Raw genomic sequence first — 16690 nt, 5'->3', positions numbered from 1 at the left:
GTGCCGACATACAGTGGAAAATTTAGGTAAGTCTATCAGTTTCATGTGTTGGAAATCACGGTTAAATCCTGCTTCAGTTTAAGGCATGTTGATGGTTGATTTGTTCTATTTGTCACACCGTATTGGTTAAAAGTGCACTAGCATGTGATATTTTTGCAAAGTCGGCAAGTAATTGGTTATTTCTCACAAGACATGGCGATGTGGAGTAGACAATGAAGCTTTGTTCCCGATATCTGTGTGAACGTGATTGATGGTTGGCCCGTTTTGCCGCCTTAACAGGTAGCACTGCCCTCCCCTCCCCAATCTCTTTTCTTTTCTATTCTTTTCTTTTCTATAGAAGTAGAACGCCGTCCATGAACCACTGGCCTCCCCTCCTCTAGCCTAGAGCGCAGTCTGTACCACTCTTCTAACTTCTTCCAGTCTAGAATGTACAACTGTCATTTAGTCTAGAACGACGTCTCTGTACCACTGGTTTCCTGGTCTCTAGTACAGAACACAGTCTCTGTACCACTGTACCACTGGTCTTGCGTCCTCTAGACTAGAACAAGTCTCTGTGCCACTGGTCTCCCGGACACAGTCTCTGTGCCACTGATCTTGCGTTTTCTAGATTTAGATCATGAATTAGAACAAGTCTCTGTGCCATTGGTCTCCCGGCCTCTAGTCCAGGAAGCAATCTCTTGACGTTACCACTTGGGTCCTGATCTCAAGTAGAGAAGACAGTATCTGTAAAACTGGTCTGCGGCCTCTAGTCTAGAACACAGGCTCCGTACCAATGTAATACTGATCCCTCAACTTTTAGCCTCGAGCGCAGTCTTTCTTTCAGTCGTTGGTCTCTCGGTCTCTAATCCGTAACATAGTCTCTGTACCACTGGCCTTCCGACCTCCCGGACGCGATCTCAGAACCACTGGTGGCCCGACCTCTAGGACGAAGTCCCACAGTGTCCACTAATGACCTGTCGAGTGCGATCTTTGTACAGTAATTACGCAGTGGTGGTCGACCATGTCGGTTGTTGAGTACTAAAGCTAGTGTTAGCCTCCCGTGTTTACCTCTCATGCTTCTTTTGTGCTCCTTTTATTGACACAGCATGTCCTCAATCCTTTAGTCGTTACTCATAAGAGCCAACAGACCACGCCCATTATCCTGCTACCGCCTTAAATGAACCCTTGCCCGTAGTAAAAATCAGTTTGTAAGCCGTCAGTTTTGGTGTTGGTCAGTATTCCAGCATGAGGAGACAGACGTACAGCCTCAGCCAGAGACCGCCCCCACAAGAGGACGACACGAACCTCGCCTCCGGGAACGAGGGAGGGTTTTTCGCCAGGGGACGAGAGTTCGAGAGCAGGTACGTCAACCATCACTACACCAAGGAGGAGAGAGAAGAACTCGCCAAGTATGAAAGTCTGGACTACCTGCCCTCCCACTCTGTCGTCTACAAGAACTGGCTCAAGCGGCAAGCTAACAGGTAATATGTCCATGTCTACCAACTGTTGACGTTTTTTTTCTTTAATTACCTTCTGAGATGTTATTTCACATATTTGCTAGTTACGACACGTGTTTTAACTTCGTTTATTACCAGTTGGTCGTGTCCACACAGCATGCCCAATGTTTAGTCGACCACCATGCAGGATTTTTGTTTTGTTTTTGTTTGTTTTCTGATGGTGATGTGCACGCCAAAAGCAAACCTCTATAACAAACCTTCTGTTTGATGTCAAACACTGACCCGCACCTACAATCATGGCCGATGGGTTTGTGTCAAATAGTTCTACTCAGTGCTCTGGTACCAAGCCGTAATCTTACATTTAGCCACTGAGTGAATTAGCATTTGTTTAAGACTGCTGCATTTTTTTAGGCACACAGGTGTCGTGGGTTCACGGAGTGGTCCATGTATATCATTGGATATGATCTAATCACTCAGTAAAAGACTAATTATCTATATGCATAATGACATCTTCAGGCAATAGTGTACAACAAAACTTTGAATTCGTACGCATTTGTTTAAAGAAGAGGGGAGAGACATTACAAACAATAGAGTTAATGCTATCACCCCTGTATGTGTTTAACTGCTGTGTAAATGATATGTTTATTTGTGATAACATGCATGCGGTAGATTTAGTGATAGCAGGACTTTATATGTTTAACTGTTTTGTAAGCGATAGAATTAGTGATAACTAGTGATCTTTATGATAGATTTAATGGCGTTGGCTGTCAGTTTGTCTGTTACATGTTTCACTATCAACACTACGTGTAATGATATATTACTGTTAGTAGTATTTGCATTAAGACCACGTGCACGTGGGAAAACATGGACATAAATATCATTCATTCCACTGGTAATTAAGCACATGTTTAAGCAAAAGTTAGATGTGACGATTCGTTCAGTGTAATATAACCAGCTGCTGCAGTGCGAAGTTGGTGTGTTACGCCGAAGGGCGGTTATACCGGCTATATAGATACAGATGTAACGTTAGTGATATCTGTCCTTCCCTAACCCCACCCCGCACAGGCTGGACTGGGACCGCTGGGTGATGATGGGACTGATCGGCTTCACGGTCGGCTTTACCGGCTTCCTGCTGCACCAGGTCATCGACGTCCTGGCCAACCTCAAGTGGGACCGGTCCAGAGACTACTTAGGGGTAAAGCTTGTATATTCGGCTTTTCAAGCATGTGTATGAATGCTCCTGTACCAAGGCTTATATGTGTACATTTTTCACTTTTGGCGACGGGATTCGTCCTATAAGAAAAGGACCAACATAAAGTGAATTCGACGCGATGCGGTGTCCACGCACTCGCGCCCATCCTAACAGTTGTGTTAATGTTTCATTGTGTAAGGTTTGAATGTATCGAGATGGAGGGCTGTGTGGGTGTGATGCAGAAAGTGAAGAGCTGTTGGGATAACATGGCAAAGTGGTCTTGAGGTTAAAGGTTCTAGGTTCGGATCCCAAGTAGACCCTAATGTGCCAATGTAGAAGGCGCTTTACACATATTTTCAGATGAAATTATTACCTAGCTTCAGGTAGAGTGGGATATAAAGCAGAAGGTCTCTTGTATGAGGACAGTCGCACCTCGAGCATATGTTAAAGAACCCACTACCCTGATCGAGAAAAGTAGGGTCCACCCGGCCCGGTGTGGCTGGATTAAACCCTACTGTCTGCATAGTTTTAGTAGATACTGTGCAAAACTAATCTGATTCGCCTAAAGGCGATTTGCCGGTTATGCCAACGAAAAAAAGAAATGAACACTTTTTAATGACTAACCTTGTCTTTCTCCCCTTGCTGACAGGAAGACCAGTTGTTGGTGACCTGGGGCTGGGTGCTGGGGCTTAGCGTCGCGCTGGTCATCGTGGGATCCGGGATGGTCGTGGTGAGACGATATGGATGGCATTCAATCAAATATGTGATAATGGGGAGAAATGCAATGCCTGTATACAAAAGCACCACGAAGTAACGGTATTTACTTCTATAATGAAAGGCTGAGATACAGGAGTCCATAAAGGCGACAGAATGACAAGAACGAAGTTTTTTTTTCCAATTTGGCCTAGGCTGTTGACACATTGTAGGAAAGAGAATTTAAAAAAAAAAATGCTCGAACAACCATTGGCCGGAAGAATGTTACACCCAAAACACGTAAAAACACAACAAAAAGTATGTATAAAGACATATATCACGATAAGGAGCCTAATGGACTGATTTCAACTTTAAAATAACCATTGATAACCGTAATGATAACCATTGCACCCTCCCTTCCAGTTCCTTGCCCCGGCAGCGGCAGGGTCCGGGCTCCCGGAGCTGATTGGCTATCTGAACGGGACCGTCGTGCACCAGATCTTCAACATTAAAACTTTCCTGGTCAAGTTCATCTCCTGCGCATGCGCGGTCGCCAGCGGGCTGCCAGTTGGACCGGAAGGACCAATGATTCATATGGGGTGAGGCTTCAAGACTGGAGAAAAACTAAATCTAATGTAATAAATATAAACATTGAACTCTTAAACGAAAACGATGAAGTCTGACCACGTAACGTTATATATGTTATGGTATGCAGTTCTATGAAGCTGCCGATAGAACAATACGGTCTAAACTTTGCAGCTATTATATGGTCCCTATTCTACTGTTTTGCTAGTAGGACAATGGACTGTACATAACGGTCATTTTCGACGTAGCAGTGAGAAATAGATCAGAGATCTTGCAGGGTCTGAATTCATGATCTGTTTTCCAGGGGTATGATAGGTGCCGGACTGGGGCAGTTCCGATCCGGTACGCTAGGACTCCGGCTGCCATGCTTCGCAAGATTCAGGAACTCCGAGGACAGGTCAGTGACTCATAAAGATTCTTTTAAATTCTTCTCTCATTTTTTCCCTATTTTGTCTCTTATGCTACAAGTCACATTTCAGGCTAACGGGAATTTTTTTCTGTAATCATTGACCAGCGTTAATAAGTCTCATGACATCACTGTTCGAAGTTATCCTCACAAATGACGGAGAGATTTTTAGACTGTCAACCCGGTTGCTCACCGAAAATTGTGCTAAAGGAAAATCCTTAAAAATCTATGACATTACTTGTATACATGTGCAGTTGAAGAGTAGGCCAACTCTGGCCTCCCTGTTGTTTTTTTTATTACAACAAAAAGGACATACAGTACCCAGTGGTACCGCACTCAAACAGAATGGCTTATATAAACGGCACCACTGGACAAAACATGATACATAACATATAACAGAAAACTTGTAAACGTGAACATCTGATGTACACTTCCCTGTTCACCCTGCTGCAGGAGAAACTTCATCTCTGCGGGTGCGGGTGCGGGAGTGGCCTCGGCGTTCGGCGCGCCCGTGGGCGGGTTACTGTTCGCCATGGAGGAGGTGTCCTCCTACTGGAACATGAAACTGTCCTGGCAGATCTTCTTCTGCTGCATGGTGGCTACCGTCACCACCGACCTCTTCAACTCCGCTTTCGAGGGGTTCATTTATAAAGGCGACTTTGGGCTGTTCAAGGCGGAGAAGTACATCATTTTCCAGGTACGCACTTTTTCCCTATTGTTTAAAAACATACCAAACTTTCATAGTCCATCTCAACATTGACCCCTGCTTTCTTCTCATAGTGATGCCTGTATTACGTAACAGATTACGTACTTAATGTAACGTATTGTTTTCTCCAAAGACTAATCACGTTTTATCCAAGCACACGTAAAGTTACATGGGGTAAGGAGATAATCCCTACGCTATATCCTGCGTTATCTACAGTTATCTGTATCATCGGCCTGGGAGAAGTCTACAAATTTTTGACACTGATTCGCGGCGAGACATTAAGAACACGGTACAAAATAGAAAGCCCAATAAAAACGCCTAAAAATACGTAAAAAAAAACAGCCGGATCCTAACCTCAACTTGGAGAGTAAGTGATTCCTTCTTTTTTTCTATCCTCCCTAAGGTGAAGTCTGAGATCGCAGTCAACATCATCGCCTTCGTGCCGGCGTTCGTGCTGGGGGTTCTCGGGGGGATGCTGGGATCGCTCTTCAACTTCCTGAACCTGAAGGTGGCGCGCTTCCGGCGCATGCTCCTGGCCAAGACCTCGTCCTACTGCGGGAAGAGGCTTCTGCGCATGTCCGAGCCGGTTCTCATCATGGTACGTACGCGAGATGCTGTTAGCCTCCTCCGCAGACTTCTAGCAGCTAGGGCTTATTTTTTTGGCGGGAGCTGATTTTCAAAACGGTCTATGGTGTCGGGACAAATAGTTTCCACGCCAAGTACAAAATTTATTACAGAACCAAAGGACATTGTAACCTTCTATACAATGTCCTTTGGAGAACATTAGTCCATGTTGAAAATCGCCAATTAGCGCTTGCGCCAAAAGATAAGCCCGCGCTGCTCGAAGTCTGTGAAGCAGGCTAAAAGTATCTCACGCACCAAGACGATTACCGGCTCCGACATGCGGAGTTTGAAGTTACCATTTGATGCAGATTCCTCAGGCCTTATCTATTTTCAACTGCGGTCATGTATATGACAATGTACCGATCAGCCACCGACGGTCCTTTGCCGTTTTCTGATTTATCGCCGGCCTACAACTTTCTTGTTAGTTTTTATTTGCTCCATTTTAGATCCTGATGGCCACTGCGGCGGTTTTCCTGCCTGCTGCCTTTGACTGCACGCCAGTGCGGTGTGAGGAGGCGGCCGCGGTGGCAACAGGCAACACGTGAGTCCTTGCAATTGTCTTGATACGTTTATGAAGGCTAGACGACGTCCGTGTGAGCAATATTCAAAGATAGAAAAATCTGCACACCTGGATAAGATATAGAGATTACTTTCGGACGTTTTCAGTGATATGCTCTGTCAGTTCATTCTACTGATTATATAGAAGTGTAATGGATGTCATTCAAAACATCCAGAAGTAATCTTCGTATCTTATCCAGTTGTAGAGATTGATATGTCTTCAACTATGTGTCTTCACCTTGCACATCTCTGTACTTTGATTTCTAAACGCGAAATCATCCCACCGCCATTCAATCCTATGTCCAATAGCGACCCTTACTTCAAAACACAATTTTGAATCTTGAATCAAATCATATCAGTATTGAAAAATTGATAGGAAGTTGTTTTGTAACCTGCCCAGCTACTCGTGCCTGGGCGAGACGTCCCGGCTGGACGTGGAACAACTCTCGGCGGTGGAGACGCACACCTGTCCGCAGCCGGGGGTCAGGAGCGACGAGAACGGGACTGAGTCGACTTTAAACGGAACAACGTACAATCAAGGTACTTAGGCTCTGCCTAGACTGTACTTTATGCGTGTATTCGTCTACAATCTAAACTACAATTAATTTCATTACTGTCCAACAGACCTCTTATTTGGGTCTTTGATAGACCGCTTTGACAAAGACTGCCAAGTCATAAGTGAAGAACCTGCTCTTTAGTCTGTATATCAATGGTGAAATACAGTGTTTACTGAAATAAAGTATCGGAAATTCATCAAGGCTCTAACTTCTACGTGGGCAGCACGTCAAATAGCTGTCTAGTGTCTTTCACACATCTTTTAGACCAGAACTCTTGTAGTATAACAAACGTGTTTTTTATTCAACGTCTCCGTTAAATGTAGCAATCACGTTGTCTCTCCCATTGTATCCCAGTCGCCACCTTGATGTTTGTTACCGGAGAGGAGGGTATCCACCACCTGTTCTCCCGCGAGACTCACCGCCAGTTCGACTACGCCCCGCTGCTGACCGTCCTGGCGATCTACTTCACCCTGGCCTGCTGGTGTGCGGGGTCAGCCATCTCAAGCGGGCTCGTCGTGCCCATGTTGTACGTTATAACATAGAAGTTTATTTGCAAGTTCGTGCCCGAAGGCTAATTGCAAGTACATGATATGAACATAGTAGATATACAAGTGACAATGGACAGTTATGAACAATATTCTACTCTAATATAATACTAGTGTTGGCTATTTCTAAACAGGTTGGATTTGACTTCTTTTTTGGAAGCAGAGGGAGACCAAAAGCCCCACCTTTTCTAAAATTTGCGGGTTCTGCGATTTCAAGAGAAAAGTGGCTTTCTGTTCGTCTGTCAATGTGGGGAAGTTGGGATAAGTCTTTGTGGTTTCTCTAAACAGAGTGATTCTTTCGGTTTCGTTGAATGAACATTTGGAATATAGACATGCGTATACGACAGTATTCAAGCAAACGTGTCAGATGGATGAAAAAAGAGAAGAATTTGGCCAAACAGGGACAAAAAGTTGCCATGGGATTTCAGTCAGTCTCTTGTAGTCTATCCAGCTATCACGGTCAATTCATAGCCAATTAACTCCTACTAGGCTTTCATTCCTTTATAGCTAAGTTGGCCAAAGACCCCTATGGCTATCAGCCAGGCGGGTGTCTGGTAGATACTACGTGTACGGCTCCGTAGACTAAACTGTTTCTTTTAGCTGCCCCAAACAGCTGGGTTTCAGGCTGAGATCAATTGCAAGATGGGTCTTGTTGTCGCTCCTCTCGCAAGAGCGTAAAACAACGCGAGACTTGGATGAGAGTCTTGTTGTAGTTGTGTAGATTCATTGCTTTGGGTTTTAGGTATAGCAATTTATATCATTTCACTTTGTGATGATGTAAATTTATCATCTAAAAGAGACACAAAGAGTCCGCTCAAATGCGTTCATATTGGACAGGATTGAAAGTTATTTCTACGTGAGCTGTAGATTTGAAATGTAAAGCAAATGTAAAGTCTATGGTTCCATCATCTATGACGGATGTCGTTGACAGGTTCATCGGCGGGCTGTACGGACGCGTGATTGGTCAGCTGCTGGTGACGTTGTTCGGTGTACACTACGCAGACGGCAACAGGTACTGGGCCTGGATGGACCCAGGGGCCTTTGCGCTGATCGGCGCAGCCTCGTTCTTCGGGGGAGTGTCCAGGCTGACCATGTCTCTCACCGTCATCATGGTGAGTCAAGTTTGTACCTTCAGTCCCATGATGTGCTCTGAACTTTCAATCCCAACATGTGTTGTGATCTTTCAGCCCCAACATGTGCTGTGATGAGAATTCAGGCTACATACACCAGTGTCTTCAAAGTTATCGATGATAAAATGGATTTTAGAAAATATGGTCGACCATCATGGCGGTGCCCATAAACCCACGGGTAAAACAATACAGTTTTTTTCTGCACTGAAGCAAAGTTGAACTGTAGTTTCCAACACAAAACTGCACTTATTCAAATTTTCGACTGTCCAGCTCCAGTCTGTCAAAATTAAGCAGTCCAGAGCTTCTGTGGTGAGACTGGAGTCGCGCTTCATAATGGCTTCATAAACAACACAGATAGTCTTTTTTGCAAAACCTGCAATAAAAAGGTTGCATATCATCTTCCAACAGATTGAGATCACGAACGACGTGCAGTTCCTGCTGCTGATCATGGTGGCCATCATGGTGGCTAAGTGGGTGGGCGACTTCGTGACGCACCCCATCTACCACGCCCTGCTGGAGCTCAAGTGTATCCCCTTCCTGGACGCAGAGCCCGTCATCATGCACGACGGACACGAACCGTAAGTGATGAAGGTTTTTTGGCAACGCCGCAGAGACGGAGCCTGCTTTGGATCGGTTTGAAATATTCTGAAAATTGTACCTTTAAACGAAAGTTGACGAATACCTCCTGCGTTTTTGCGGCTTCTAACACAGATAATCTTTTTGTGCAAAACATGGAATTAAAAGCCCGTCATCATGCACAACGGACACGTACCGCAAGCGGTGATAATCTCCAAGCAGATCCTACGATGGCATAAGATAGTACCAAACTAGCCAAGGAGTGTAGTCAGCACACTCCTAGTGTAAACACACTCCTAGTCCGGCTTCACTTCTCTGGCAACTTTTGGACACTATCGTATGATAGGATCTGTATGGAGATCTGTGTGGGTATCTGCGTGGAGATGAAAGTGTTGAATGATTTTGACAACGCCTCAGGGACGGGGCCTGCTTGGGGTCGGTTTGAACTATTCTGAAAATTGTACCTTTCTTCGAAAATTGATGAATATTTTGTTCATTTAACTCGTTTTAGATACAGCTTAGGGAGCTGGTCAAGATGGGCTGAATACCATAAAAAGGTCATATCTTCGGGTATAGGAAGATGGCAATTTCTATTGAAGTTTGGGCGGTTTTACGTTATAATTGTCAACGACAGGCTTACCTGATTTAATTCTACCCCGTTGTGACTCCCCTGCACAATGTGTTGGGCTTTTTGTATATTAAGGATCAAACTGTCCTCAATATAGCGTCACTAAGTATACTGTAAAACATCCTGTTGGTAGGATAGATTTCTACAAAGTTCTAGACTGTGTGTCGTCTTTAAAGGTTGAACCTGGAGCTGCATTGTGCCGAGGATGCCATGTCCAGCCCTGCCCGCATGGTGCACCTCGTGGAACCCGTGTCTAACATCGCCCAGTTGCTTCTGGACACCCCTCACGGCGGCTACCCGGTGGTACATGCCGAACAACCAGGGGAAGAACCAACCTTCTACGGAATGATCACCAGGTACGTGTTCAATGTTGAGCGTACCACGACACAAGTTCTCAGAGAAACATAACTCATATCAATTGTATCTCCCATGGTACATAACTGTCACTGGTTGTGCTTTAGACGTGCAACTCACTGACATACCCAGTATATCTTTAAAAAAAACCTAGCCCTGGCCCTGGCCCTGGCTCTGGCCCTAGCCCTAGCGCCAAAGCCACAACCACAACACCGATTCAGTTGCATCATACGTACAATAATATGGTCTAAGTTTAAGAGGATACATCCACAAATTGTAGGTTTTCGTTAGAACCTCTTCCTATGCCGTTAATGGGAGTTGTATCTGACTTACAGAATGGAGTTGTGCGTTCTACTCCTTCACGAAGAAGTCTTTGACACCAAGGAGATCGTCACAGAGGCTTCATTTGACCAGGAGACCCTTCTGGATTACAATGTGGTGAGATAGCATGTCCTTGACGAAATAGAAGACGAGGCCAACATTTCAGACCATGATTTAGATTATCTTTACTAGTGAATTGTTTAATGGTGGCTACCTATAAATATGCGGCAAAGTGTCCCCAGATGGACATAAAAATGTACATCCCCACAAATAAAAAATTACGATCATCCACGCCTTCCCAGTCCAATGATCTTTGAGACATTTAACCCGATAGTTGTATTGGGCATCATTAAAGCTGTCATATGTTGCACAGGTGGCAGTACACAAGCTACAAGACCCTGATGAACTGGACAAGCTGCTGACAAAGTACCGCAAGGACCCAAAGTACCAAACACAGTTTGTAAACCTGGTAAGCACACTTTCACAAATCAAGCATTGCATGCTTATTTTTCTGCTCATCAAGTAACTACTTTTGAAACAACAACGTCGTCTTCTGATATTTTCAGGAACTGAAATGTTGAATATAGAAAATTCAGGAATTGTAAAAAGTTCAGTAATTTCTACTTTAAACGATTCGTAACATATAGGCTATGCTTGATAAGGGGGCCTAAATATGATGGTATTTCTCAAGGAATAGCGTTTTAGCCATTGATGGTATTGACATCTTTCTCTCTGCGCGTATTATATCAGGCCCAGTCTTTCGCACCTCTGACTTTCTGCTATATTTCTGTGACGATATTTCTAAGAGTTGCAACGTTTTCACAAACTTCCACACACTTTACACACGGTCTATCCACACAGTTTAACTGATTTTCGCCGACTGCCGCTTAAAAAAATGGAACTCTCAATGTCCGACAAGGCACGCTCAGTCTACCACATCATCATCATTCCCATCACACGGCTTTGTCTCACCGAACCACGTGACGGACGGAGGCAATTCGCACCCGAGATTTATAACGATGGTCGGGATGACTTCCTTTGTGACAATGATAACCATTACCGCATTACTGGCAGCTTCCTTTATTATGACAGCTTAAAGCAACGGATCTATGCAAATGTGTTTGATTTGTCTTCTTAGAAACAAACAAATATCAAAGACAATGACAAGTGCTCAAAGGCCTTTACAACAATGTCATTGTAATAAGCGACAAAGAGACCAAAACGTCGACAGGAAAACGTACAGACGAATATCATTCCGCAACTATTGTATTCGTCCGCAGCAACCCTACGTCAACCAATCAGCGCTCTGCGTGAGAGACAACTTCTCGCTACACCGCGCCTACATCATCTTCCGCACAATGGGCATGCGCCACCTCCCCGTGGTGGATTCTGGGAATCACGTGGTTGGCGTGATCACGAGGAAAACCCTGATGGGGTTTAGTCTAGAAGAACGACTCACGTCCAAACTTCAGTCCGAGCTAAAGCAAACCATGATGATGAACGGACGTGCCTCCCTTAAAGAACTGACTGAGCAGAGTGATGATATTGTGATCAAGGCGGAAAACAAAATGGTCTTTTGGGTTTAGTCTTGCATGATCAAGGAAAACAACGGACATGGGAAAAGACAGAAAAAATACATACATAGATGGAGGATCAGAATCAACACGACAATCAGTTTAAAGGAGAGAAACGATTTCTTTTAGAAACCAGTAGGACGGAATTCTATACTAGTATGTATGCTGTATAACAGCGTTTATGGTGCTGTCCTTGGTGCTGACTGTCTCGTTGGTTATAAACATTGTTATTTTTCACATCAATAATCGGTACGTCGGTGCCGAGCAACCACCTTCCAGCTCTGTTTCTTAAGAAGCTTCCAATACACTTCTGTCTACACGAGTTAGCGATGAAGACTTTCGTAAGTTCATCTTTAAAACCACTTTTCTGACTGTACTACCCACTAAAAGTGTCACATTTTAGTATGCCTTGACGTGTAGTGAATTTCACTCAGTTCGGTTGAAAACCGACACTGAAAAATTTGTTGACAACTTTGTTTTGTCTCGTAGCAACCGTACGTCAACCAATCGGCGTCGTCGGTGCACAAAAAGTTTTCGCTGCATCGTACCTACATCATTTTCCGCTCCATGGGCATGCGCCATCTTCCCGTGGTGGATTCTGGGAATCACGTGATCGGCGTGCTGACCCGGAAGGACTTGATGGGGTTCTCATTGGAGGAGAGAGTGGTGCATCGTCACCGACATCAGGAAAAGTCGGACGAGCCTGGCTACGTCAACGCAGCCTTGGAAGATGATACGGGAACTACAATTCCAATTGACCCACAAGATCACATGATGTACTAAAGCATATCGAGTCAGACAAAAATAACCTTTATTTTGGCCAATATTCCTAGAAGTCTAGCCTTATGAATAAGACATTTATTTAAGGATCACGTACACATTAACATAAATACTCTTTTCATGATTTGGGTGTTTGATAAATGTAAGTATAGAAGTACAGAAAGAGTCGGGTAGACCATGTTTGTTTTGTTTTGCCCATATCACTTGATAGACGACTTTCTATATAGTATTTTTGAAGTATGGGAGGCGATAGAAACTTACAGGTTCTGCAAACAGCCAATGAAATGATGCGATTTAGCGCGAACGAAATTGAAAACTTTTAGTAAACAAAGAAGTCAAACGATATTTACATCGGTGGCTGGACATATGAGGTCATAGTCTTAGTGATACCATGGTAACGCAGGGCCATAGACAACTAGTGGTCTATATCTATAGTACTATAACTACTGTTAACAACGTACGGTGTTTAGTACACATAGAACGGTACTGGTTGAGAAATGCAGGAACGTAGATTCAACTAATCACAGGCACTGACCTGACAATGGGTACGTTATCATGTCTGATTTATTCATACAAGTCATAATCTAATTTGGAATGTTTGTTATGACGACATATCTGGCATCCTTTTGGAGTCAAATCCTTTTCATCGTACTTTTATTACAGAAGGTCTAGTTGTTCCAAATTACACTGACTGAACGGAACTCAGACTGGATTTCTTGATGCCGTGTCTTGTCTTGTCTAGGAGCACGACAGTAACCGACGTTCTCGTCATGTCATCTCCAGTGTAGCTGCTTTTTCACCATTGGGCTTTGTTTGTATCGTCGACAGCTCGGTGCTTTCTTTCTTTTCGGCATATTCGGCCGCGGTATTTTCAAACACCACCGCGTTGTTCACTTTCAAGCCATCCTTATTGGGCTTTGTTATGGAAGATTTTCTTGAAAAGAGGAAAAACGCCGAAAATTTCATGATCAGATATTCCAGGAACTCGAACAAGGTGATGACGCTCACGCCGATGAAGAACCCGACTTGTCCACCTACGTCACCTGTGTGTTAAAGTGCAAAGGTCAACGTCAAATGACAGTAGTAAATCATATCTTCCAATGCTATGCAACATAGACTTATAAACACGTTTTCCTTGGACGCTGTCTATGCGTGCATTCAAACTGTACCGTTATGTATGACTTCGTGCATGAGAGAGAGAGAGAGAGAGAGAGAAAGAGAGAGAGAGAGAGAATGGGAGAGGGAAAGAGAAAATTACATCTGGCAAAGACATGGTACTCACTGATCAGTCCAGACTCGTCGACTGCCTTGAACTGCTCGTATGTTGTACTCCTCAGTTCGTGGTAGTACACGTCTAGTAGCACGACGTTCTTGCTATCAAAAGATGAAAAAGGGAAAGTAAGAACAGAGCGCTGGTGGCGGAAAGCCATACAAGGATTAGATTGCACGTGCTCACACACATACACGCACACGCGCGTGCGCACATACGCACACACAGCACGCCTACCCTGAATCCTGAAGCACTTGCGCGCACAACACACACACACACACACACACACACACACACACACACACACACACACAAACAAACACATGATCAATATCTTACAGACTTTACCTCATGTACCCACTGCTATAATTGAAAGTCGTTTCGTAGAAGCGGGCCGCTCTGTCGGAAGGGTAGCCTGCGTACGAGACTTGTGAGGAGTAGGAGGTGTATTCACACGGCACCGTGCAGCCACACGCGTCAAACTCGTTATTTTCTTTCAGAAACGTCGCTACAACAAATTAAAGGGAGTGGGGAGAAGAGTTTTACTTTGAGGTCATTTATCATCCATTTAACACAATGCAAACTGCTTACATATAAAGGTGTACTTGCCTATTCAAACAACCTAGGGATGTAACTGATGATTATGAACACTGTCATACTATAAAACACTTTATACCAAACGGTAAAGCTCACGCAAATGTGCATAAAGATTTGTACGACCTACCAAGGGTTGGAATGCCGCATGCTGTTAAGTTTAGTGGCGTACAGTAGTCCATATCACCTGAGGAATGAAAAACGTGGGGAATATTCAGTATAGCCTCTCCAATACGAACGATACAATGATAAAATGCACATTCTAAAAGACGTCACCATGTGTCTCGTTTTCGTGCCTGTCGCGAGAGTTTATAGACACGGGAGTTGTACGGGCGGAACTGGAAATTGATCTTTTGTGACTCATAAATCTTAACAAATCAGAGGAAATTTTGTAACCTGACGCAAAACATAATCGTACTGATTATTACGTACCAGGATAATACATGGGTGTACATTTGCAGACGCTGGCTACAAGTTCCGCGCGGCATTCCAGCAGACAGCCAGGCAGGGTGTACTTATCGTAGTACTTGAGATGGTTCCGGCCTTTGTTCTGGTCACACTGGCCCCACGGCGTCGGCTGGTTTTTCACCTGAAGAACAAAATTGATATGAGAAAGAATATGTCCGATACCTAGCCGTGACGACTCCAGAGAGAGAGAGAGAGAGAGAGAGAGAGAGAGAGAGAGAAAGAAATGATGACAACTATTTTAAATCATGTTGCTGTTTATAGCTGTACATGCAACCCAGTAAAGCAAAAGTGTATTATGAGCAAAAATAAATAAAAGACTAAAAAAAGGCCCCGAAAGCCTGCTATGGAGCCTAATAAAACCGTCTAAAACACCGTAAAAACAGCCGGAGTAGAACTTCTGCTTGGAGTACTTTTGGCGACACCTCAGATATGATGCCATACGTACATGTATAAGCACATGCAGTGGATCACTGTGAGCGCGCACAGGAAAGATAAAAGTTTGCAAGGCCTTACGTGCGTTTGGAAAGTGCTGGCGTAGGTGTGAGTGCCAGGTGCGACTGCAGTACCGACCAATTCCGGCCGGGGCGGTTCGTGCTGGTCGTGCACTTGGAATATGAGGCCATACTCCAGGTTCCCTGACAGTGGGTCCTCCGTGTACTCTCCCTGTCGGTTGTAAAGGTAGGTTATTAAAAAACCTCCAATTACAAACGGTGCAGATGGGGTGAGGACTTTGTTACATATGGAGATTATGTTCACATGCTGCACAGAAGTGTGCGTAGGGAATCGGAGCGCTAGCAACGTTTTAATTACCTCAGCATGATACATGTATATGACCATAATCAATGCAGAGTTTGTGTGTCTGTTGCTGTGTGCCCGTCCGTGAACGAGATAACGCCTGGGTGGATAGCCTCCATAGCAGGCTCTCTGGACCCTTTTCGTCTTTTTTGGGCTCATAATACACCTTTGTTGGCATTTTCGTTTTGTATTGTGTCGCTTGTACTGTCGGTCTGTAGTACAAGCGACCAAGTTGAGAAAAGAAAAAGGCCAGCGAAAGTGTATTATGAGCAAAACAGAAGAACGAACGGCCTCAAGAGCCTGCTATGGAGGCTACTGGATCGAACGGTTTCATATTTGCCATCTGACCGCCAATGTGACAACATTACATACCGTCTGTATGTCCATGGTCACTTTGAGCCCGTTCCCTGCCCCGGGCGAGGTTTGCTTCAGCGGGGAGTTCTTGTCACTGTTGAAGGTCCAACAGTTTCCGTACTCCGTGAATACGTGGGTGAAGTTCTGAAGAAAAGAGTTACAAATTTGTTACCATACTCACATGAGTCATGACACATGTGCATACCGGAATTGATACGTAAGTGGTTATATTTTACAGATCTATAAATGTAACTTACATGCCATCTACACCAGGGATCACCAACCTTCTCTTACGCTTAGACCCGACCGGGCAGCTTTCGGGAATGAAAAGTACGATACACAAGACAACGAAACACACAGAACGTTAAAAAATAGCCATGAGCATAATTTGTGTATGTTCCATGATGAACACTTCTATTTTCGTTTCCGTAAACATCCCGGCCGGGCCCAGGTTCGGAAATGTGAACGTAGCATTAACCGGGACGGGCGGCGATATCAACTTCTAACAAACCGAGGCCGAGGAAGAGGACTGAGCGATTCAGTT

At 44.4% G+C, this 16690-nt stretch overlaps 2 protein-coding genes across 5 annotated transcripts in view; one reads left to right on the top strand and one right to left on the bottom strand.

Moving 5' to 3' along the window:
* Nucleotides 1-970: 970 nt before the first annotated feature.
* On the top strand, nucleotides 971-13366 carry LOC118419159 (chloride channel protein B-like). 2 transcript variants are annotated; one of them, XM_035825470.1, is made up of 16 exons: nucleotides 971-1460; nucleotides 2502-2631; nucleotides 3278-3358; nucleotides 3745-3920; nucleotides 4211-4303; nucleotides 4766-5009; nucleotides 5422-5616; nucleotides 6089-6183; nucleotides 6601-6740; nucleotides 7112-7283; nucleotides 8234-8414; nucleotides 8841-9010; nucleotides 9813-9992; nucleotides 10326-10428; nucleotides 10685-10780; nucleotides 11592-12365. In XM_035825470.1, exons 1-16 carry the CDS (start codon nucleotides 1225-1227, stop codon nucleotides 11895-11897), a joined length of 2598 nt encoding a protein of 865 aa, XP_035681363.1. In that variant the 5' UTR covers nucleotides 971-1224; the 3' UTR covers nucleotides 11898-12365. The 2 variants fall into 2 exon arrangements, with proteins under 2 accessions (XP_035681363.1, XP_035681364.1); XM_035825471.1 differs by lacking the exon at nucleotides 11592-12365 and adding an exon at nucleotides 12375-13366 and having other exon boundaries at nucleotides 1201-1460.
* The window catches only part of LOC118419160 (acid-sensing ion channel 5-like), a 24954-nt gene continuing 21475 nt past the window's right edge, over nucleotides 13212-16690 (bottom strand). The window contains exons 6-12 of one of the 3 annotated variants that reach the window (XM_035825478.1): nucleotides 16165-16290; nucleotides 15511-15660; nucleotides 14962-15118; nucleotides 14660-14716; nucleotides 14284-14443; nucleotides 13948-14039; nucleotides 13212-13708 (exon numbers count right to left, since the gene is read on the bottom strand). In XM_035825478.1, the coding sequence (XP_035681371.1) occupies nucleotides 13434-13708; nucleotides 13948-14039; nucleotides 14284-14443; nucleotides 14660-14716; nucleotides 14962-15118; nucleotides 15511-15660; nucleotides 16165-16290 (1017 nt within the window). In that variant the 3' untranslated portion in view covers nucleotides 13212-13433. The remainder of the gene's footprint in view (nucleotides 13709-13947; nucleotides 14040-14283; nucleotides 14444-14659; nucleotides 14717-14961; nucleotides 15119-15510; nucleotides 15661-16164; nucleotides 16291-16690) is intronic. The other 2 variants (XM_035825477.1, XM_035825476.1) reach the window with 2 other exon arrangements.

The sequence above is a fragment of the Branchiostoma floridae genome, chromosome 7 (assembly GCF_000003815.2).
Source record: "Branchiostoma floridae strain S238N-H82 chromosome 7, Bfl_VNyyK, whole genome shotgun sequence".
NCBI lineage: Eukaryota > Metazoa > Chordata > Leptocardii > Amphioxiformes > Branchiostomatidae > Branchiostoma > Branchiostoma floridae.
Note: the sequence above shows the minus strand (reverse complement) of the source record. Positions and strands in the feature narration are given on the sequence as shown.